Below are 25,045 nucleotides of genomic sequence, written 5' to 3' on the forward strand. Positions count from 1 at the left end.
ATCTCCAGAAGAAGTCTACAAGTCCTCTTTCAAATGCTTTACCAATTAAACTTTATTTGGGGAATTCTGATATCCAAGATTGCACCATAGGTTGAGGCATAGAAAAATGGAGATTTGCAAGCTAAAAGCTGAAGTAATAATGTTTCTGGTGATCCATCCCATAAGATCTTCCAACAGGTCTCTAGTAAACCTTCACTTTAAAGATTAAGGGGTACTTTGCACGCTGCAACATCGCTAGCCGATGCTAGCGATGCCGAGCGCGATAGTACCCGCCCCCGTCGCACATGCGACTACTTGTGATAGCTGCCGTAGCGAACATTATCGCTACGGCAGCTTCACACGCACTTACCTGCCCTGCGACGTCGCTCTGGCCGGCGACCCGCCTCCTTCCTAAGGGGGCGGGTCGTGCGGCATCACAGCGATGTCACATGGCAGACATCCAATAGAAGTGGAGGGGCGGAGATGAGTGGGACATAAACATCCCGCCCACCTCCTTTCTTCCACATTGGCGGTGGATGCAGGTAAGGAGAAGTTCCTCGCTCCTGCTGTGTCACACACAGCGATGTGTGCTGCCGCAGGAACGAGGAACAACATCGTATCTCCTATTGGTGCGACATTATGAAAATGTCCAACACTACACAGATCACCGATTTACGACGCTTTTGCGATCGTTTATCGGCGCATCTAGGCTTTACACGTTGCGACGTCGTTACCGGCGCCGGATGTGCATCACTTTCGATTTGACCCCGACGATATCGCAGTAGCGATGTCACAACATGCAAAGTACCCCTAAGACTTACAATTACTGTATATTATGCCTTAAAAGTTTGAGGGTTTCTCCAGCTGTCATTTTTGTCCATGGTCAGAATTTAGCGGCCATCAGGTTTTAATAAAATTTTACTACTGAACAATTTTAACCTTACTAACCATATTGCAAAATCCATGCAACAAGAGGCAAATTTTACACAACTTATAAGAATGAGGTATTCTTTCCATAAAGGCACTTGTTTTATAAAATACAAAAATGTAAACACAATATACATACTTTGAGACTATACTATATACAAAATATTATCTTACAAGTACAATATTCTTCAAACACTGCTTCTTCAGGGCCCCCGATACTTCAAGTGTCAAAAGTCCCAAACAGCCATTGGACACTGGTTTAATGGGGTCCAAGTGGTGATGTCAATGTACATAGGAGTTATGAATCAGCTTTATTTCAAATGTGGGTCCATTGAAGTTTACAGAAAACCTATTTTTCATAGTATCATTGGGGTGGATTGAGACGGTTGGTGTAATATAACTGGACATTGACCCATAAATCCACATTAAGTATTCCTGTTATAATTCTTGATTTACTAAGATTTACTATGTCGCACCAAAGTGATAACACTACATTGTAGATGAAGATGATCTCTTCTCTTCTCCAGATAAGGGAAAATTCCAGTTTTGTGAAGTCGCAGAAAGTGTTGGACTGTACAAATAACCAGGAGAGTCACCCTCCTGACTGGTCATGGATGCCGGGAACCTCTTTCTGGCTAGGCATGAATGTCAGAAGCTTCTCTATGACTAAACTTGTGTACAAGAAACCTTTGTAGTAGTATACATGAGCATCAGGAACTGCTTTCGGACTATGCATTAATATTAGGAACCTCTTCATAACGACACATGAAAGGCAGGATCTTCTCAATGATTACACATGGATGCTAGAAACCCCTCAATATAACTACAAATGAATGCCAGGAGGCCAAAAAACTCTCTCTGACTACACATATGTGCCAGGAACCTGTCTCTGACTACGTTTGTGTACTAGGAACCCCTCTAAGGCAACACATGAATGTTAAGCGGGCTTTACACGCTACGACATCGCTAATGCGGAGTCGTTGGGGTCACGGATTTTGTGACGCACATCCGGCCGCATTAGCGATGCCGTTGCGTGTGACATCGATAAGCGATTTTGCATCGTTGCAAAACAGTGCAAAATCGCTAATCGGCGACACGGGGGTCCATTCCCAATTATCGTTACTGCAGCAGTAACGAGGTTGTTCGTCGCTCCTGCGGCAGCACACATCGCTGCGTGTGACGCCGCAGGAGCGAGGAAGCTCTCCCTACCAGCCTCCCGGCCGCTATGAGGAAGGAAGGAGGTGGGCGGGATGTTACGTCCCGCTCATCTCCGCCCCTTCGCTGCTATTGGGCGGCGGTTCAGTGACGTTTCAGTGACGTCGCTGTGACGCCGCACGGACCGCCCCCTTAGAAAGGAGGCGGTTCGCCGGTCACAGCGACGTCGCCGGACAGGTAAGTATGTGTGACGGCTCTGGGCGATGTTGTGCGGCACGGGCAGCGATATGCCCGTGTCGCGCAACAGATGGGGGCGGTTACCCACACTAGCGATATCGGGACCGATATCGCAGTGTGTAAAGTAGCCTTTAGGAACTCAACTTTACACATAAATGCCAAGAACCCCTCTACAACTGCAATTAGATGCCAGGAGGGGGAAAAATGTCCCCTACAACACTTGAGTGTCAGCATCCCCTCTATAACTACAAATGAATGCCAGGAGGCCAAAAAACTCTCTCTGACTACACATATCTGCCAGAAACCTCCCTCTGACTACACTTGCGTACTAGGAACCCCTCTATGCCTACACATCAATGTTAGGAACCCAATTCTACACATAAATGGCAATATCCCCTGTATCAGAAATATCCAAGGAAGAAAAGCTGGATGTTATTTCCGCTCTGCCGTATTAAAGAAAATATCCAGGAGTAGACAAGTAGTGATTTATTGCTCCACATGTTTCGGAGAGTCCCTCTCCTTCTTCAGGAAATTCACACACAAAATGTTCATACAACCTGCGCAGGTGAGCCTCTCCTATGCTTTGCTGTCTTTAAAATTCTCAGATAAGACCCTATTTTTGCGCTTTTTGTCCTCCCGCTCATCACAAGATCCCCTCTATGACTGCAATTAAATACCAGGAAGAAAAAAAAAACTATCTCCAGCTATACTTGAGTGCCAGAAACCCCTCTATGGCAATAAATGAGTGCCAGAAACTTTTTTTTATACTAGACTTGTATGCCAGTGAATACCAGGATGCCAGAAACCAAGCTTTGACGATACACCTACTCACAAGTGCCAAAAACCTCTATCTGACTACACATGAGTGCCAAGAACGTCTATCTGACTACACATGAGTGCCATGGACCTCTCTCTGACTACATTTGAGTATCAAGAGACTTTATCTGACTATACATGAGTGCCAAGAACCTCTGTCTACACATGAGTGCCAGGGACCTTTGTATGACTTCATTTGAGCCCCAAGAACCTCTATCTGACTACACAAGTGCCAGGGACCTCTCTATAACTATATTTGAGCATCAAGAACCTCTATCTGACTACATATGAGTGCCAGGGGCCTCTCTATGACTACAATTTAGTGCCAAGAACCTCTATCTGATTACACATGAGTGCCAAGAACTTCTATCCGACTACACATGAGTGCCATGGACCTCTCTCTGACTACACATGAGTGCCAGGGACCTCTTCATGATTCCATTTTAGCACCAAGAACTTATATCTGACTACACATGAGTGTCAGGGACCTCTCTATGACTACCCTTAAGGACCAAAAACCTCTATTTGACTACATATGAGTGTGAGGGTTCTTGCTATGACTACATGAGAGCACCAAGAACCTCTATCTGACTACATGAGTGCCAGAGACCTCTCTGTAACTACATTTGAGCACCAAGAACTTCTATCTGACTACACATGAGTGGCAGGATTCTCTTTATGACTACATTTGAGTACCAAGAACCGCTATCTGGCTACACGAGTGCCAGCGACCTCTCTTTGACCATAGTTGAGTACCAAGAACCTCTATCGGACCACACAAGTGACAGGGACCTCTCTATGACTACATTTCAGCACCAAGAACCTCTATCTGACTGCACATGAGTGTCAGGGACCTCTCTATGACTACATTTGAGTATCAAGAGGCTTTATATGACTACACATAAGTGTCAAGTGCCTCTACATGACTACATTTGTGCACAAAGGATCTCTCTATGACTACATTTCAGTGCCAATAACCTCTATGTGACTACACATGAGTGCCAGATGATCTCTCTATGACTACACTTGAGCGCCAAGGATCTCTCTATGACTACACTTGAGCGCCAGGGATCTCTCTATGACTACAAATGAATGCCAGGATGCCAGACACTTCATTTTCACAGTGTGATTTACCAGTGTTGAGAATGTAAGGTCGCAGAAGAAAAACTTTGTGAATCCCTGTTGTTAAAAAACATTGCATAGTGAAAGACCAAAATATAATCTCAGTAGGGCAGTGTATTGTAGAAAATGTTAGTAAAAACGCGTTCTATATTTTTCTCTATAAATGATTACAGTCATAATTTATGTATATAAAAAACTAGTAGTCCATTAGTCCATTGTGCACTTAATGCTTTGTTTTTGGAATGTTCTCTTTTTTCTACGAAAATGCTTTGTTGTCGTAGCCTCCCAGGTTTCCTTCAATAGTGGGAATTTCTAGACCGTTGGAAACTTTTGTTGGGACATCACCGGTATTTTTGTATTTTCCAAATCGATGCTTTTCCAAAGCGGGACCCCAGTCTGAAGTCGGGGAGCAAATCCTTCTAAAACGCTGTAGAGAAACAGAGACAATACTTGATGATGCAGCACGTGGTTTACATATAACACTAGGTCGGTACAAGATGTATAGCTCTAGCCAGATACTTGAGCGCTACTAAAAGATTCATATTATGGAAAATTGTATTAAATAGTAGACCAGAGTATAAAAAAAAATCACAAATATATAGAATTAGGAAAAGTGAAAAAAAATATCCAAATTTAGTGAGAAAAGCAGAGACCTAGCTTCTCTAGGATCCACTCCAGCTGGTTGCCAGGTCTGCCCATACATTCACATAGGGAGAGACCTCTTCAATCATGCAGTCAGGTTCTGATTCATTCTGCCCATGGTTTGAGCAGCATGAATCTAGTTATAACTTTCCTTTAAAACAAAGCTATTAGTTGAAGACTGGATGTGGCTCCTATTGGATGTTCCTGCAAGTCTTTAAGATGGATTATAGGGACTCCTTGCCCTGCCAAATATAGTTTGTGCATGCGTCTTTGCTGTGTACATGAGTAGCTACAATAAGCTTTCCACTCCAGAATTTTTCTTTAAAACAGCACTCCAGTGGAGTTTTTTCCAGCACTAGAGTGGTTATTTTAACCTAAGGTCTTTACCCCAAGTCTTATATTCACCCTCCAGCGTTTTCACCTTTTTTCGGGGTCGCTACGGGCCCATGGCGCCCCCTTGTGCGCCCAACTTCTGACAGTCCAGAAGTCAGAAATTACCACACAAGCTCTAAATGCAAGTCTATAAAGCCTGCTTTACACCTTACGATCCAGCATACGATATCGTATGCGATCGTACCCGCCCCCATCGTATGTGCGGCACGTTTAATTTGTTGAACGTGCCGCACAAACGCTTAACCTCCGTCACACGTACTTACCCGTCCATACGACCTCAATGTGGGCGGCGAACATCCACTTCCTGGAGTGGGAGGGACGTTCGGCGTCACAGCAACGCCACGCATCAGCCAGCCAATAGAATCGGAGGGGCGGAGCTGAGCGGGACGTAAACATCCCGCCCACCTTCTTCCTTCCGCATTGCTGGCCGGGAGCTGCAGGACGCAGGCAAGATCTGTTCATTGTTCCCGGGGTGTCACACACTGTGATGTGTGCTACCCCGGGTACGATGAACAACCTGACGTGCAATTCTAGAGAAATGAACGATGTGTATGCAATGAACGTTTTACCGTTCAATTGCAATCGCACGTACCTGTCACACACTGCAATGTACCTTACAATGCCGGATGTGCGTCACTTACGATGTGACCCCGCCGACACATTGTAAGATACATTGCAGCGTGTAAAACGGGCTTAAGAACTAGAACAAGGCTCTCATAGACTTGTATTGAGATGTGACTTCCGGTGTGCTCCATGAAACACTGGAGCTACTGGTAGGTCACAAACTAGAGACCGACAAGAGCAATGCTGATAACAGATGAAGACACCAGAGGATGAGTATAAGAGTAGGTGCAAAGGACTTACATTTAAAGCAACAATCCGGTGGTGGAATTAAAAAAAAAAAAATACTGGAGTGGTGCTTTAAATGTCTAGGATGAAAGATGATGTGAATCTACATTGAGTTGATTTTCATGAAATTTGCAGTTCTCAGCTAATTTGAACAATTTACCATTTAATTTGCATGAATCACCAAAAATGCACCACTGTTTTAGGCTTCTTTCACATGTCCGTGTCTCTGGCACGTGTTTGGTCCGTTTCCTCGCATACCGGAGACACGGGCACACGTAGACCCATTAAAATCAATGGGTCTGCGCTCACGTGCGTGTTCTGCCATGGAACGTGTGTACATGTGGAGCATACGTGTGTCCGTGTGTTCCACATGTAGACATGTCCGTTTTTCTCCGGTGGGTGTCACACGTCCCGCATACGGACCACACGGAGGTGTTCCGTGTGACATGCACCGGAGAAAACACACGTGTCTGAGAAAAAAATAACAAATCTTTACTCACCTTCTCCAGCCCTGCTGCCTCTACCCCTGCTGTCACTTGCTTCTGACCGCCGCTCATTATGCTCATTGCATATTCACTTCACTTCACCGGAAGCAGCAGCAGGGGGAAGTCGGCAGGACCGGAGACCGTAGATCAACACCACGGACAGCAACGCCAGGGACGGGTAAGCAGAAAGTTCCCGTTCTCCGTGTGTTAGCACGGATAACACACGGAGAACACATGTGTGCCATAAACACGGCTCACGGAGGGCAAAACGCACCTCTGACACATCCGTGGAAAACATGCGTGATTTTCACAGACGTGTGAAAGAGGCCTTACATAGTGCAGAAAAAGGTATCAGCCTATATAAAAGCCGAGACAGGGATTGCAGCGCTGCAACCATTTTGCGGGTAAATCTATTTAGTGACAGGATATCATTACTCACAGCTTAGTAATCGAAATATGGAGAAAAAGTAAAAAAAAACCCTTTGAATATGTTTTGAAAATGGGAAAGAAACTTTTCAATTTGTTTTCTCTAAGACGCCGGAGCATTTCAGAGATAAACACACCAGGCTGCAATGGTGTAGCTGGGCTCTGACTTATGGTGCCCGTGGTTTAGGCAGCATGAACTGACTGACAGGTTCCATTTAAGTTTGACTTTCTGACTTTCTGTGTATATATATATATATATATATATATATATATATATATATATATATATATATATATATATATATAGTCATGGCCAAAAGTTTTGAGAATGCTACAAATATTAATTTTTACAAAGTCTACTGCTTCAGTTTTTCTAATGGCAATTTGCATATACTCCAGAATGTCATAAAGAGTGATCAGCTTAACAGCAATTACTTGCAAAGTCAATATTGGCTAAGTAAATGAACTTTAACCCCCAAAACACATTTCAACATCATTGCATTCCTGCCTTAAAAGGAGCAGCTAACATTGTTGTAGTGATTGTTCCATTAACACAGGTGTGGGTGTTGATGAGGACAGGGCTGGCGATCAATCAGTCATGATTAAGTAAGAATTACACCACTGGTCACTTTAAAAGGAGGCTGGTGCTTGGTATCATTGTTTCTCTTCAGTTTACCATGGTTATCTCTAAAGAAACACGTGCAGCCATCATTGCTCTGCACAAAAATGGCCTAACAGGAAAAAGTATTGCAGCTACAAAGATTGCACCTCAGTCAACAATCTATCGCATCATCAAGAACTTCAAGGAGAGAGCTTCCATTATTGCCAAAAAGGCTCCAGGGCACCCAAGAAGGACCAGCAAATGCCAGGACCGTATCTTAAAACTGTTTCAGCTGCGGGATCGGACTACCAGCAGTGCCGAGCTAGCTCAGCAATGGCAGCAGGCTGGTGTGAGTGCTTCTGCATGCACTGTGAGGCGGAGACTCTTTGAGCAAGTCCTGTTTTCAAGGAGGGCAGCAAAGAAGCCACTTCTCTCCAGAAAAAACATCAGGGACCGACTGATATTCTGCAAAAGGTACAGGGAGTGGACTGCTGAGGACTGGGGTAAAGTCATTTTCTCAGATGAATCCCCTTTTCGATTGTTTGGGACATCTGGAAAACAGCTTATTAGGAGAAGAAGAGGTGAGCGCTACCACCAGTCTTGTCACATGCCAACTGTTAAGCATCCTGAAACCATTCATGTGTGGGGTAAGGTTGCTTCTCAGCCAAGGGAATCGCACCACTCACAGTCTGGCCTAAAAACACAGCCATGAATAAAGAATGGTACCAGAATGTCCTCCAAGAACAACTTCTCCCAACTGTCCAAGAGCAGTTTGGTGCCCAACAATGCCTTTTCCAGCATAAGGGAGCACCTTGCCATAAAGCAAAGGTGATCATTAAATGGCTCATGGAACAAAACATAGAGATTTTGGGTCCATGGCCTGGAAACTCCCCAGATCTTAATCCCATTGAGAACTTGTGGGCAATCATCAAGAGACGGGTGGACAAACAAAAACCAACAAATTCTGGCAAAATGCAAGCATTGCTTATGCAAGAATGGACAGCTATCAGTCAGGATTTGCTCCAGAAGTTGCTTGAGAGCATGCCAGGGAGAATCGCAGAGGTCCTGAAGAAGAAGGGTCAACACTGCAAATATTGACTTGCTGCATTAACTCATTCTAACTGTCAATAGAACCTTTTGGTCTCATAATATGATTGCAATTATATTTCTGTATGTGATGTAAACATCAGACAAACACAATTAAAAACCAGAGGGCAACAGCTCATGTGAAAATATAATTTTGGTGTCATTCTCAAAACTTTTGGCCATGACTGTAGATGTAGTGCATATATTCTACTTTTATAGATAAACTGTGCTTTTTCATTAAGTGTATATAACAACTTACCTGCCATAATGATCCTTCACCTTTGCATAGTTTTATTACAGCCAGTATGGGTATCCAAATAATACAGAAAATGATCATACACCACCCAAGGGCAACTCCCCAGGTTGGGTATTCAACATCGCCATGCTTTGGAGAAGTGAATGTGACCAAGGACCAAATCAGAATGGCCTGTAAATAGGATAGAAAAAAAGTAAATATACAGATATAAATGTCTACTATCCCGATTGCCCTAAAGCGGTAGCAATTGAGGTAAAATAAGGGGTTAATGGTAGCTGTGATTTGTCAAAAAAATCACAGCTGTCATCAAGCCCGAGGATAGTAATGGGCAGGGGTCTATGAGACCCACAATTACTAATCGTGTAAGTAAAAAGAAATAAACACAAAACACAAAGAAGAATCCTTTCTTTCTTTCTTTTTTTTTAAAAACCCTCTTTCTTCAATTTATTAACCCCCAAAACACCCATGCAGGTCTGATACAATCCGACCAACTCATTTTTTCCCTTTAATTATTTATGTGGCTAAATAGCTGTACGATCCATCCATCCATCCATCCATCCATCCATCTGTTCTGCCATCCATCCATCCATCTATTCTGCCATCCATCCATCCATTTATCCATCCATCTATTCTTCCATCCATACATCCTTCCATCCATCTATTCTGCCATCCATCCATCCATCCATCCACCCATCTATTCTTCCATCCATACATCCTTCCATCTATTCTGCCATCCATCCATCCATCCATCCATCAATGCATCCATCCATCTATTCTGCCATCCATCCATCCAACACCCATCCATCCATCCATTCATTCATCCATCCGTTCTGCCATCCATCCATCCATCCATCCAATCATCCATCCATCTATTCTGCCATCTATCCATCTATCCAACACCCATCCATCCATCCACCCATCCATCCATCTATTCTGCCATCCATCCATCCATCCATCCAATACCCATCCATCCATCCATCTATTCTGCCATCCATCCACCCATCTATTCTGCCATCTATACATCCTTCTATCCATCCATCCATACATACATCTATTCTGCCATCCATCCATCCACATCCATCTATCCTTCCATCCATCCATTCACCCATCCATCCATCCATCCATCCATCTATTCTGCCATCAATCCATTTATCCATCCATCTATTCTTCCATCCATCTATCCATCCATCCATCTATTCTGCCATCCATCCATCCATCCACCCATCTATTCTTCCACCCATACATCCATCTATTCTGCCTTCCAGCCATCCTTCCATCTATTCTGCCATCCATCCATCCATCCATCAATGCATCCATCTATCTATTCTGCCATCCATCCATCCATCCAACACCCATCCATCCATCCATTCATCCATCAATGCATCCATCCATCTATTCTGCCATCCATCCATGCATCCAACACCCATCCATCCATCCATTCATCCATCCATTCTGCCATCCATCCATCCATCCATCCAATCATCCATCCATCTATTATACTATCTATCCATCTATCCAACACCCATCCATCCATCCATCCACCCATCCATCCATCTATTCTGCCATCCATACATCCATCCATCCATCCAATACCCATCCATCCATCCATCCATCTATTCTGCCATCCATCCACCCATCTGCAATCCATACATCCTTCTATCCATCCATCCATACATACATCTATTCTGCCATCCATCCATCCACATCCATCTATCCTTCCATCCATCCATTCACCCATCCATCCATCCATCTATTCTGCCATCCATCCATCCATTTATCCATCCATCTATTCTTCCATCCATACATCCATTCATCTATTCTGCCGTCCATCCATCCATCCATTTATCCATCCATCTATTCTTCCATCCATACATCCATCCATCTATTCTGCCTTCCAGCCATCCTTCCATCTATTCTGCCATCCATCCATCCATCCATCCATCAATGCATCCATCCATCTATTCTGCCATCCATCCAACACCCATCCATCCATCCATCCATCCATTCATCCATCCATTCTGCCATCCATCCATCCATTCATCCATCCATCCATCCAATCATCCATCCATCTATTCTGCCATCTATCCATCTATCCAACACCCATCCATCCATCCATCCATTCTGCCATCCATACAGCCATCCATCCATCCAATACCCATCCATCCATCCATCCATCCATCCATCTATTCTGCCATCCATCCACCCATCTATTCTGCCATCCATACATCCTCCTATCCATCCATCCATACATACATCTATTCTGCCATCCATCCATCCACATCCATCTATCCTTCCATCCATCCATTCACCCATCCATCCATCCATCCATCCATCCTTCCATCCATACATACATCTATTCTGCCATCCATCCATCCACATCCATCTATCCTTCCATCCATCCATTCACCCATCCATCCATCCATCCATCCTTCCATCCATACATACATCTATTCTGCCATCCATCCATCCATCCATCCATCCATCCATCCATCCATCCATCCATCCATCCATCCATCCATCTATTCTGTCATCCATCCACCCATCTATTCTGCCATCCATACATCCTTCTGTCCATCCATCCATACATACATCTATTCTGCCATCCATCCATCCACATCCATCTATCCTTCCATCCATCCATTCACCCACCCATCCATCCATCCTTCCATCCATCCATCCATCCATCCACTCACCCACCCATCCATCCATCCATCCATATACTTTTGTAATATTTGGACTTACAGTCAACAGAAGAGGAGTGATAAAAAACCAGCATATCCTCCACCAGAGCCAGAACAGCCAGCTCTTCGTTCCAATCATCATTTCAATATCTTCAATAAAACGGTTACCACCTGTACATTAGGAAAAAACAGAAAAAGCTTCCATGATGCTGTATCCTATTCCCCACATAACAGACTATGGCAATCATAACAAGTCTATTATCCGAACAGATATGGTGATCTCTGGTGTCTCTATAATGGACTATAAACTCATTACACAAATTCCAAATATTCCTAAAATACTCTGTGCTGCTCCATGCCTGATATTCACAGGCTAGATAAAAACAGGTGTGCATGCAATGAAGTGCACAAGTCAATATTTCATGTCAATTGCATCATTGCATCCCTTTTTACAGTTTGCAGAATATAAAATCATTTTGGTTGTTTTTTTTGTATTTACCATAAATCCAGCAAATCCCAACCAATTCTAGAATGGCAGCAATAAGTATTCCCCATCCAGCACAGAAGTAATCAATTAGATCTACCCAGTAGATCCCTGCCTGCAAAAAAGAAACACTGCTGTAAATAACAGGTTTAAAAACAATAAAGTGAATATATACTGTATACTGTAAATGTTTGTGTGTGGGTGTGTGTGTGTGTGTGTGTATATATATATACACACTGAACAAAAATATAAACAACACTTTTTTGTTTTTGCTCCCATTTTTCATGAGTTGGACTCAAAGATCTGACTTTCTCTATTTACAAACGGCCATTTTCTCTCAAATATTGTTCACAAAGGCGCACCTGTGCAATAATCATGCTGTCTAAACAGCATCTTGCTATGCCACACCTGTGAGGAGGTTGGATTATCTCAGCAAAGGAGAAGTGATTACTAACACAGATGTAGATTAACTGTGAACAATATTTGAGAGAAAAATGTGCTGTGTATGCATAGAAAGTCTAAAGCCCACTTTACACGTTGCAATTAGTTGTACAATCGCATTTGCGATGTGACACGCCCAGGTTGCATACGGGATCTATCAGATTTCACGTTGGTCGTTCATTTGCTGTCACACGAGCGTTAGTAGTCTATGTTAAATTGGTCAATTTTGTGTGCGATCCTTTAGATCATGTGTTCTGTGACGTATGCATTGGGCACCTTTTTTTTTTTTTATTTATTGACTTGCCAAGCGTGTGTAATGTGTAGGGATGCGTTTTTACTATGTCATCTGCCATTCAGCTCTGCTACATGGCCGCTAACAGCAGACACAGACAGCCATGTAGCAGAGCTGAATGGCAGATGACAGCAGACACAGACAGTGCCGCACTGTCAGAATGAACTCGGGTGAACTTCACCCGACTTCATTGTGATGCTGCGGCTCTGTCTGTGTCGCGTCCTGATTAGCGGTCACCAGTGAAGACTCACCGGTGACCACTAATCCCCTGAGTAACTGAAGTTAGCAGCCCTCTCTCATATACTCACCGATCCCCGGCGCCGCGTTGCACGGCATTCACACTGCTCCGGCGGCTTTTACTGTTTTGAAAAAGCCAGCCGCCCATTAAACAATTTCGTATTCCCTGCTTTCCCCGCCCACCAGCGCCTATGATTGGTTACAGTGAGACACGCCCCCACACTGAGTGACAGGTGTCACACTGCACCCAATCACAGCAGCCGGTGGGCGTGTCTATACTGTGTAGTGAAATAAATAATTAAATAATTAAAAAAAACGGCGTGCGGTTCCCCCCATTTTTAAAACCAGCCAGATAAAGCCATACGGCTGAAGGCTGGTATTCTCAGGATGGGGAGCTCCACGTTATGGGGAGCCCCCCACCCTAACAATATCAGCCAACAGCCGCCCAGAATTGCCGCATACATTAGATGCGACAGTTCTGGGACTGTACCCGGCTCTTCCCGATTTACCCTGGTGCGTTGGCAAATCGGGGTAATAAGGAGTTATTGGCAGCCCATAGCTGCCAATAAGTCCTAGATTAATCATGTCAGGCGTCTATGAGACACCCTCCATGATTAATCTGTAAATTACAGTAAATAAACACACACCCGAAAAAATCCTTTATTAGAAATAAAAACACACACATATACCCTGGTTCACCACTTTAATCAGCCCCAAAAAGGCCTCCTTGTCCGGCGTAATCCAGGATGATCCAGCGTCGCATCCAGCGCTGCTGCATGGAGGTGACCGGAGCTGCAGCACACACCGCCGCTCCGGTCACCTCCACGCAGGTAATGAACACAGCCGTGCGATCAGCTGCTGTCACTGAGGTTACCCGCTGTTACTGGATCCAGCGGTGGATGCAGCGGTGGCCGCGGGTAACCTCAGTGACAGATCAGCTGATCGCACGGCTGTCTTCATTTGCTGCATGGAGGTGACCGGAGCGGCTGTGTCTGCTGCGGCTCCGGTCACCTCCATGCAGCTGCGCTGGATGCGACGCTGGATCATCCTGGATTACGCCGGACAAGGAGGGCTTTTTGGGGCTGATTAAAGTGGTGAACCAGGGTATATGTGTGTGTTTTTATTTCTAATAAAGGATTTTTTCGGGTGTGTGTTTATTTACTGTAACTTACAGATTAATCATGGAGGGTGTCTCATAGACGCCTGACATGATTAATCTAGGACTTATTGGCAGCTATGGGCTGCCAATAACTCTTTATTACCCCGATTTGCCAACGCACCAGGGTAAATCGGGAAGAGCCGGGTACAGTCCCAGAACTGTCGCATCTAATGTATGCGGCAATTCTGGGCGGCTGTTGGCTGATATTGTTAGGGTGGGGGGCTCCCCATAACGTGGAGCTCCCCATCCTGAGAATACCAGCCTTCAGCCGTATGGCTTTATCTGGCTGGTTTTAAAAATGGGGGGAACCGCACGCCGTTTTTTTTAATTATTTAATTATTTATTTCACTACACAGTATAGACACGCCCACCGGCTGCTGTGATTGGGTGCAGTGTGACACCTGTCACTCAGAGTGGGGGCGTGTCTCACTGTAACCAATCATAGGCGCCGGTGGGCGGGGAAAGCAGGGAATACGAGATTGTTTAATGGGCGGCCGGCTTTTTCAAAACAGTAAAAGCCGCCGGAGCAGTGTGAATGCCGTGCAGCGCCGGGGATCGGGGATCGGTGAGTATATGAGAGAGGGGGATAGACTGACATGGACTGAGAGTGAGGGACAGAGATAGTGACGGACTGAAAAAGATTAGTGCATGACAGACATTGTGAGGCGCTTCAGAACGCTGCTTTTTAGCTGCGCTCTGAAGCAGACCTTTTTTAAGCTGCGGTGCAGAGCGCACACCTGCGCACATAGCATCAGACAACAAAATCGTATGAGGGATGTCACACGTTACAATTGACTAGGTTCGTGCAACAAAACGCACAATTCTAGAGAATGATACGATGTGTTTGCGATCAACGGTTTTGCGTTCAATCCTGATCGCACGTAGCTGTCACACGCAGATACCTCACAAACGATGCCGGATGTGCGTCACTTACAACTTGACCCCAACGACGGATTGTGAGATATATTGAAGCGTGTGTAGCGGGCTTTAGATCTTTGAGTTAAGTGCATGACAAATGGGAGCAAAAGCAAAAGTGTTGTGTTTATATATATATATATATATATATATATATATATATATATAAAAAGAACAGTACCTCATCCATAAATAGGTGCACAGCCCCCATGTGTATCACAAAAATGTCTTTTACACAGATCCAGAATTAAAAAAATGAGGGCAGCTCTCCAAGGTCAGATGGTGATTAGGCAGATTTTAAAGGGAATCTGTCACAAGGTTTTTGCTCCCTAATCTGAGAGCAGCATAATGTAGAGACAAAGACCCTGATTCCTGCGATGTGTCATTTACTGAGCTGTTTTCTGTCATTTTGATAAAATCAATGTTTTCTGTGCTGTAGATCTAGCAGTTATACAGAGCTCATGAATGTGCTGGACTACCTGCAGCACGCCAAGTAGTCCTGTAATGATAATCTACTGCTGATTAATCAGTGATTTTATCAAAACTACACTAAGCAGCCCAGTAAGTGACACATCGCTGGAATCAGGATCTCTGCCCCTACGTTATGCTGTGCTCAGTTTGTCTGGCAAACACCCAGTGACAGATTCCCTTTAATAAGCCTATGTGATTAATAAGGGCTAATTAAAATCTGGTTTCTCACCATCTGACCTAGGAGAGCTGCTCCTATATTATGGATTCTCTCTCTCTCTCTCTTTCTCTCTCTCTCTCTTCTCTCTCCTCTCTCTCTTTCTCTCTCTCTTCTCTCTCCTCTCTCTCCTCTCTCTCTTTCTCTCTCTCTCTTCTCCCTCCTCTCTCTCTTCCTCTCTCTTTCTCTCTCTCTCCTCTCTCTCTTCCTCTCTCTTTCTCTCTCTCGTCTCTCTCGCTTCTCTCTCCTTTTCTCTCTCCCTCTCTCTCCTCTCTTCTCTCTCTCCTCTCCCTCTTCCTCTCTCGTTCTCTCTCTTTCTCCTCTCTTTCTCTCTCTCTCTTTCGCTCTCTTTCTCTCTCCTCTCTCTCTTCTCTCTCTTTCTCTCTCTCTTCTCTCTTTCTCTCTCTCTTCTCTCTCTCTCTTCTCTCTCTTCCTCTCTCTTCTCTCTTTGTCTCTCTCTTTCTCTCTCTTTCTCTCTCTTTCTCTCTCTTTCTCTCTCTCTCTCTCCTTTCTCTCTCTCTTTCTCTCTCTCTCTCTCCTTTCTCTCTCTCCTTTCTCTCTCTCTTTCTCTCTCTCTCTTTCTCTCTCTCTCTTTCTCTCTCTCTCTTTCTCTCTCTCTCTCTCTCTTTCTCTCTCTCTCTCTTTCTTGCTCTCTTTCTCTCTCTTTCTCTCTCTTTTTCTCCCTTTCTCTCTCTCTTGCTATAAAAAGCCTGGACCGTGGCAGTGTCATTAGTGATTTCTTACATTGCAGCTCTTTGTCTGTGCAATTTCATTGTTTATAGCACCGATCCTACCCATGAATCCGGTCATCTTTTTACTGTTTATTAATTCTAACATCTGGCAGTTTATTTCATTGATGCATAACCCAGCAGTCACCACCAGAGGGAGCTCTACAATCTTTTATTGGAACACAAACTCTTTAAGGTCTGAAACACACTTCCGCATAAAAAAACTTATGTATCTCACGTTCCGTTTTTCGTGTCCGTGTTCCGTTTTTTATGGGCGTTTCTCCGGTACGTGTGACATCCGTGTAATGGCGTATGCTTGCCGTGTGTGAGTGTGGAATGTCCGTGTATGCGTACGTGTCATGTCCGTGTGGTGTCCGTATGTCTTGATCTGTGTGTGTTGTAAAATGTCGTTGCTACATACCCGCTGACAGCCGACACAGACAGAGGAGACGAGCGAAGAGAATGAACTCTGGTGAACCTCACCTGACTTCATTGTCATACCACGGCTCTGTCTGTGTGTGGCGTCCTGATTAGTGGACATCCATGATGAAATCACCGGTGAGCGCTAATCCCCTGAGTAACTGAAGGTAGCGGCGACATTAGTACTGCCGTCACTCAGGTTACCCGCGGCTAGCTGGAGTCACCCACCTGACACCACAACTCACCTTGACTTCATCGGTGATCGTGCGGCTCACTTCAGTCACTCGGGCGACTCGCTGTCACAGGTGGAGGATCCAGCGGTGGCTGCGAGTTACCAGACTGACGTCATCGGTGATCGCGTGGCTCTCTTCAGTTGCTGCTTGGAGGTGATAGAGAGCGGTCACCTTCATGTAGCAGAGCTGAGAGCGTCGTGGGACATCCATGGATTACGGCGGACCTGGATGGGTTTTTTGGTTTTATTAAATTGGTGAACGAGGGTATTTGTTTGTTTTAATTATTCTAAATAAAGGATTTTTTGAATGTGTGTTTATTTAATTTTAGTAACAGGTTAAACATGGAAGTTATCTTGGGGAGACGGCTGCCATGATGAACCTAAGACTTAGTGGCAGCTATGGGCTGCTGCCGTTAACTCCTTATTACCCCAATTGCCACCGCACCAGGGCAATTCGGGAAGAGCCAGGTAGAGTCCCGGAAATATCGCATCTAATGGTTGCGGCCTTTCTGGGCGGCTGCTGGCTGATATTGTTAGGGTGGTGGGCTCCTCATAACGTGGGGCTCCCCATCCTGAGAATACCAGCCTTCAGCCGTGTGACTTTACCATGGCTGGTATCAAAAATGGGGGGGACCGCACACCGTTTTTTTTAAATTATTTATTTTTTTAACTGCACAATATAGACACACCCACTGTATGCTGTGATTGGTTGCAGTGAGACAGCTGTCACTCAGCGTGGGGGCGTGTCTGACTGCAACCAATCATAGGCGCCTGTGGGTGGGGGAAGCAGGGAATAGTAGATTGAAAAATGAACGGCCGGCATTTTCAAAATAATTAAAGCCGTCGTATCTTTTGCACAGCTGTTCTTCGCCGCGCTGGTGATCGGGGATCAGTAAGTAATGGACAGGGGGAGATACAGACGGACCGACAAAGGGATATTAACTGACAACCACAGAATAAAAGGTATATTGACTAATAACCAAATAAAAAATAGATTGACCGACATCGCTCCCTTAAAAACGCACACTGACAGTACGTGTAGCACACGGACATGCTACGTGTGCCGTCCGTGCAGGCACGGACCCATTGACTTTAGCGGGTCAGTGCCTGCGTGATCCCGGAGAAAAACGGACATGTTGAGCGTGTTGGAAAACGCACACGTACAAACGACACGGACACATGTTCCGTGTGTTTTTACGTGTGTGTGCCTGGTACCATAGGGTAGCATTGGTCTACGTGTCTCCGTGCCGCCGGTACGTGAAAAAACGTACCAAACACGTACCGGCGGCACGGATGTGTGTCAGAGGCCTAAAAGAGTTTTTGTACATGTCACTTGGGAACCGCAATAATAATCTGTTATTGGGGGAGCATAGCTGCAAAAGTTCATCGTTTCATACTAAGAAGACAAAAAGCTTTAATCCATATCCATTGCCGACACATGCTGGGCCATCCAGAGAAGGAGAAGCTCTTTGTGGCTATTCTAATCACCTGCACACACCCAGAATCCTCTAATACATTATCTGACAGTTGGTTTTCTAAACTAGACAGTACCCTGCAAAGAGGACCAGTCATTTGTCATAAATATGTATTTTATTAACTTAGTGCAAATGCCATTTTTCTCCTGAATCTGGTGTCATTTTGTTGAACTTGCATTCCTGAGATGTGGCCCCATCTTTTATGTTTATAAGTTTAGCATTTTAGCCAAGTGGGTGTGGCCATCAAGAAGACTCCCGTAGAGAAGGTTGATGGACCATACTCACTTGGTAACAAGACTAGGTTTATATACAGGGATGAGGATGCCATATCTTAGGAATGGAAAGGAGCAGGAACAAGAGAAAAACACCAGAATCTGGAAAATAGTAATATTTACAATTGGTTAAAAATATATGAGTTACGCTAGGTTCACAATTCCGTTGTTTTGCGTCAGTCACATGCTTTGTACAACGGATGACAAAGAACAGAATTCATTGTCGGACTCCGTTGTGTGCGGGGGGCGGAGTGCGAAGGGGCGGAGCCAAGCGGGGCCGTGGCGCTGAGGACGTCAGTGCTGCTGTCTGCATGGCTGGGGACAAGTATGTGTGTGTGTGTGTGTAAACATGCGGAGTGCAGGAGGGCGCGGAGCTGAGCGGGGAAGTGTTGGCTCCCTGCACACATAGCCAGGGTAAATATCGGGTAAAAACTAAGCAAAGCACTTTGCTTGGTTACCCGATATTTACCTTGGTCACCAGCGTACACCGCTTAGCGCTGGCTCCTTGCACACGTAACCAGGGTAAATATCGGGTAACTAGGCAAAGCGCATTGCTTAGTAACCCGATGTGTATCCTGGTTACGTGTGCAGGGAGCCAGAGAGAGCATGTGCAGCGAAATCCTAAAAAAACCCAAAAAACGTTACAAGCTGCGTTCCTTCCGCCCCACGGTTAGTCGTTCCATGACTAATCAGTCGGGCGGAGGATGCAACGCAGCATCATCAGTCACAATCCGCCGCTCATACAAGTCTATGGGAACAACGGAATCCGCCAAACGGATTCCGTTGTTTACCAGAGCAGCGGATTGTGACTGATACAATTTAACAGAAGTGTGAACCTAGCCTTATTCCCATCTCCAACATCCTATCACAATATGTAATAGGTGTAATAATAATAATAATAATGATAATGATAATAATAATAATAATAATATATTAGCAAATACCTCCAATTAGAAATGTAGTATTGTTCTTCTGATTCACTATGTCACTTACCTCATGTGCAGGGCATTGCAGGACCTTAGGTATCCATGGTTACGACCACGCATATAGTAATAGTTAGGTACTAGTGGTCGTAACCATGGATCCCAAAAGTCCTGCATGCCCTGCACATGAGGTAAGATACATGGCTATATCAGGAGAACTGTACCACATTTCTAATTGGAGGTATTTCCTAATATTATTATTATTACACCTACTATATATTGGGATATGATCTTGGAGATGGGAATAACCCTTTAAGGCAAGAGACAAGATTTCAAGTCACAAAAGCCACCTTACCTCAGTGACGCACACAATCCCAAGCAAAAAAAACATAATGCAGGCTCCAACGGTTATTAAACCCCTCATTTTCTTCATCACTTTGGGGTATGCATCATGTATGGTGGTGGTAATTGTTTCTGTCAATTGAAATACATTATATATTTAATTTTCTGAATATTTCTTTTACATTTGATGCTTCTATTTTCTATAAACAGCAACCTCCAGTTAGATAAAATAAATAAACAAATAATAATAATAATAATAATAATCCAGCTCAATGAGATATATATTCCCACATTTAGCTTAGTTTACGAGTCAACATCTGAATATATATACCGTATATACAGTACAGACTAAAAGTTTGGACACACCTTCTCATTCAATGAGTTTTCTTTATTTTCAGGACCCTGAAAATTGTAGATTCACATTGAAGGCATCAAAACTATGAATTAACCCAAGTGGAATGAAATAATAATAATAATAATAATCTTTATTTCTATAGCGCCAACATATTCCGCAGCGCTTTACAATTCAGGAGGCTCATATACATATACATATCATATACATAAACATATACAAACAAGTAACAATTATAGAAGATACAATATTTAAAGGGAAAAATGGAAACCCTGCTCGTGAGAGCTTACAATCTACAATGAGATGGGGGGAGGGGCAAGGTACAAGTGCTTATTTACAATGACAATCCAGCCATCTCATGGGGGATAGATAATGGCTGCCTGGACCAGTTGGCCAGAGCCTTGAGATGCATTTGGGTGCCATGGAGTTTGACGTGGGGTTATGTTCTGAGAAGTTGTAGAGGGATTAGGTGAAATTAGTTTGGCTAGAAAGTGTGATAGGCCGCCCTAAAAAGATGCGTCTTTAGGGTGCGTCTGAAGCTGAGTAAGTTGTGATTTTAATACTTAACAACTGAAAATCTGTCTTATATTCTAGGTTCTTCACAGTAGCCACCTTTTGCTTTGATTACTGCTTTGCACACTCTTGGCATTCTCTTAATGACCTTCAAGAGGTAGTCACTGGAAATGGTTTTCCAACAGTCTTGAAGGAGTTCCCAGAGATGCTTAGTACTTGTTGTCCCTTTTGCCTTCACTCTTGTACAGCTCACCCCAAACCATCTCAATTGGGTTCAGGTCTGGTGACTGTGGAGGCCAGGTCATCTGGTGTAGCATCCCATCACTCTCCTTCTTAGTCAAATAGCCCTTACACAGCCTGGAGGTGTGATTGGGGTCAATGTCCTGTTGAAAAATAAATGATGGTCCAACTAAACGCAAACCAGAAGGAATAGCATGTCGCTGCAAGATGCTGTGGTAGCCATGCTGGTTCTGTATGCCTTCAATTTTGAATAAATCCCCAACAGTGTCACCAGCAAAGCCCCCCCACACCATCACACCTCCTCCTCCATGCTTCACGGTGGTGGTGGGAATCAGCCATGTAGAGTCTAATGTCCATTCCTTGTGTTCTTTAGCCCAAACAAGTCTGTTCTGCTTGTTGCCTGTCCTTAGCAGTGGTTTCATAGCAGCTATTTTACCATGAAGGCTGCTGCACAAAGTCTCCTCTTAATAGTTGCTCTAGAGATGAGAAGGTGTGTCCAAACTTTTGGTCCGCAATATATACAGTATATATATATTTTTATTTATTTATTTTTTTAAACTTAGTGCTATTTTATATTTTGTGTAACACTGATATTTATTTTGTTTACCGATTAACAAAATACAATTTGCAAACGTAGTTAGCCTGAATAATTTTTTTTAGCATTGATGTTCTAGTGATAATATAAAATATTACCCAGCAGAGGGTGACTATGAGCATGGGAGGAAAGTCGCCGTCAGAAAACAATGAGAAGTCTGTAACCCACATTATGGGAGTTCAATTTAGAATAGGTAAATATTTAAAGAAAGGTTTAGTACTTTAGAAACTCTGGATTTTTTTAATGTCTTTATCATTAGATTATAATAATCTGAGAGCAGCAAAATGAAGAGACAGAGACCCTGATTCATGCGGAAAAAAACAATAAAGTTATTATTATTATTATTAATATTATTATTAACAATAATAATAATAATAATAATAATAATAATAATAATAATAATAATAATAACAATATTAAATATAGCAAATATGGCTTTTAGGTAATAAAGAAAGTCATTTTCATATTGAACAATGTATAAAATACAAATATCCTGCCAAAAAAAATAAATAAATAAGAAAAGCAAGAAACTACTGTGGCATCTGGGTTACCATATATATATATATACTGCTCAAAAAAATAAAGATAACACTTATATATATATAAATAAGTAATACTATGGTAATTCCCCCAAGAATATTTGCCAGGAGTTTGTATGTTCTCCCTGTGTTTGTTTGTGTGGGTTTCCTCCCGGTACTCTGGTTTCCTCATACATATAAGGAATTTACGTGAGCCACAATGGGGACAGTGATAGTGACTATAAAGTGCTGTGGAATTAAAGGGAATTTGTCATCAGGTTTTTGCTCCCTAATTTGAGAGCAGCATAATGAAGAGACAAAGACCCTGAATCCAGCGATGTGTCACTTACTGAGCTGTTTGCTGTCATTTTAATAAAATCAATGTTTTCTCTGCCGCAGATCTAGTCGTTTTTTTTTTAATGTGGAGCTCTATAACCCCGCCCACTTCACTCATTGGCAGCTTTCTGTCCATATACATCAGTGGTATGAGCGGGGTTATAAAGAGCACTTGTATATGCTGGACTACCCGCAGCACACCAAGTTGTCCTGTAATGATAATCTCCTGCTGATTAAACAGTGATTTAATCAAAACTATACAAAGCAGCCCAGTAAGTGACACATCGCTGGAATCAGGATTTCTGCCCCCATATTATGCTGCTCTCAGATTAGGTGGCAAAAACCTGGTGACAGATTCCTTTTAATCCTCCTATAGAAGCTGTAATACTGTTAGATACAGCGTCTAATATATCTAATTGATTAGTTTTTCTATTAATCTTTTAGATTTTCTATATTTTATCATTTTCTATATTGTGTTTCCCAAAAAATTGCTGTGTCAGACCATTGTCCCAGCCTTTCTCACTATAGCCCCATCCATACACACACAGTGTTGGCACAGATTACACGATGTGTAGCTTCACCTGTTAAAGGCAATAATTCATAGGAGACAGCAGAAAATACGTGTTGTGCCATGCCCCTAATTATCCTCGATGTCTGTTTCCCACAGGATTACAAGTTAGTATTTGAGTCACAAAGGAGGGACATAAAATACATCTCATTATTCTTCTATTACTCTTACAGGAGATCTGTCGCCAGATTCACAAGAAATGCTGCATAAACCCATTGAGGCTGCTGGGCTCTAAAAAAAGCATCTCAGGATGGCCAAATTATCCTAAAATGAGTATTGTGTGAATTCAACTATGAAGCAGCTCATGAGTCCAAGTGTATTCAGTCTCTGCCCACCCAGCCAGACTGACAGCTGCAGCTTGTACTGAGCAGTGTGAGATCTCGGGAGCAGCAGGGAGGAGGGACACTGAGGAAGTGTCAATCACTATAGGTATTCGGAGATTTAGTATCAGCAGGAAGGAAGGACACTGAGGAGCTGTCAATCACTCTAGGTATTCAAAGATTTAGTATCAGTAGGAAGGAAGGACACTGAGGAGCTGTCAATCACTGTAGGTATTCAGAGATTTAGTATCAGCAGGGAGGAAGGACACTGAGGAGCTGTCAATCAATCTATGTACACAGAGATGCAGCGTCAGTAAGGAGGAGGGAGACTGAGGAGCTGTGAATCACTCTAGGTATTTAGAGATTTAGTATCAGCAGAGAGGAGGGACACTGAGGACCTGTCAATCACTCTATGTATGCAGAGATTCAGCATCAGTAAAGAGGAAGGACACTGAGGAGCTGTCAATCAATCTATGTACACTGAGATTCAGCATCAGTAAGGAGGAAGGACACTGAGGTGCTGTCAATCACTGTAGGTATTCAGAGATTTAGTATCAGCAGGAAGGAAGGACTCTGAGGAGCTGTCAATCACTGTAGGTATTCAGAGATTTAGTATCAGCAGGGAGGAGGGACACTGAGGAGCTGTCAATCACTCTAGGTATGCAGAGATTTAGTATCCGCAGGGAGGAGGGACACTGAGGAGCTGTCAATCACTCTATGTATGCAGAGATTCAGCATCAGTAAAGAGGAAGGACACTGAGGAGCTGTCAATCAATCTATGTACACTGAGATTCAGCATCAGTAAGGAGGAAGGACACTGAGGAGCTGTCAATCAATCTGTGTACACAGAGATGCAGCGTCAGTAAGGAGGAGGGAGACTGAGGAGCTGTGAATCACTGTAGGTATTCAGAGATTTAGTATCAGCAGGGAGGAGGGACACTGAGGAGCTGTCAGTCACTTTATGTTGACAGAGATTCAGCATCAGCAGGGAGGAAGGACACTGAGGAGCTGTCAATCACTCTAGGTATTTAGAGATTTAGTATCAGCAGAGAGGAGGGACACTGAGGAGCTGTCAGTCACTTTATGTACACAGAGATTCAGCATCAGCAGGGAGGAAGGACACTGAGGAGCTGTCAATAACTCTAGGTATGCAGAGATTTAGTATCAGCAGGGAGGAGGGACACTGAGGACCTGTCAATCACTCTAGGTATGCAGAGATTTAGTATCCGCAGGGAGGAGGGACACTGAGGAGCTGTCAATCACTCTATGTATGCAGAGATTCAGCATCAGTAAGGAGGAAGGACACTGAGGAGCTGTCAATCAATCTATGTACACTGAGATTC

At 43.7% G+C, this 25,045-nt stretch overlaps 1 protein-coding gene across 1 annotated transcript in view; it reads right to left on the bottom strand.

The window, feature by feature from the left end:
- Positions 1 to 2,769: 2,769 nt before the first annotated feature.
- LOC142251172 (sodium- and chloride-dependent neutral and basic amino acid transporter B(0+)-like) overlaps positions 2,770 to 25,045 on the bottom strand; it is an 80,606-nt gene continuing 58,330 nt past the window's right edge. Inside the window, exons 10-14 of the mRNA XM_075323713.1 lie at positions 20,274 to 20,392; positions 12,155 to 12,254; positions 11,717 to 11,826; positions 8,978 to 9,145; positions 2,770 to 4,663 (exon numbers count right to left, since the gene is read on the bottom strand). Of these exons, the coding sequence (XP_075179828.1) occupies positions 4,493 to 4,663; positions 8,978 to 9,145; positions 11,717 to 11,826; positions 12,155 to 12,254; positions 20,274 to 20,392 (668 nt within the window). The 3' untranslated portion in view covers positions 2,770 to 4,492. The remainder of the gene's footprint in view (positions 4,664 to 8,977; positions 9,146 to 11,716; positions 11,827 to 12,154; positions 12,255 to 20,273; positions 20,393 to 25,045) is intronic.

This window comes from Anomaloglossus baeobatrachus, chromosome 9 (assembly GCF_048569485.1).
Source record: "Anomaloglossus baeobatrachus isolate aAnoBae1 chromosome 9, aAnoBae1.hap1, whole genome shotgun sequence".
In the NCBI taxonomy this organism is placed as follows: Eukaryota; Metazoa; Chordata; class Amphibia; order Anura; family Aromobatidae; genus Anomaloglossus; species Anomaloglossus baeobatrachus.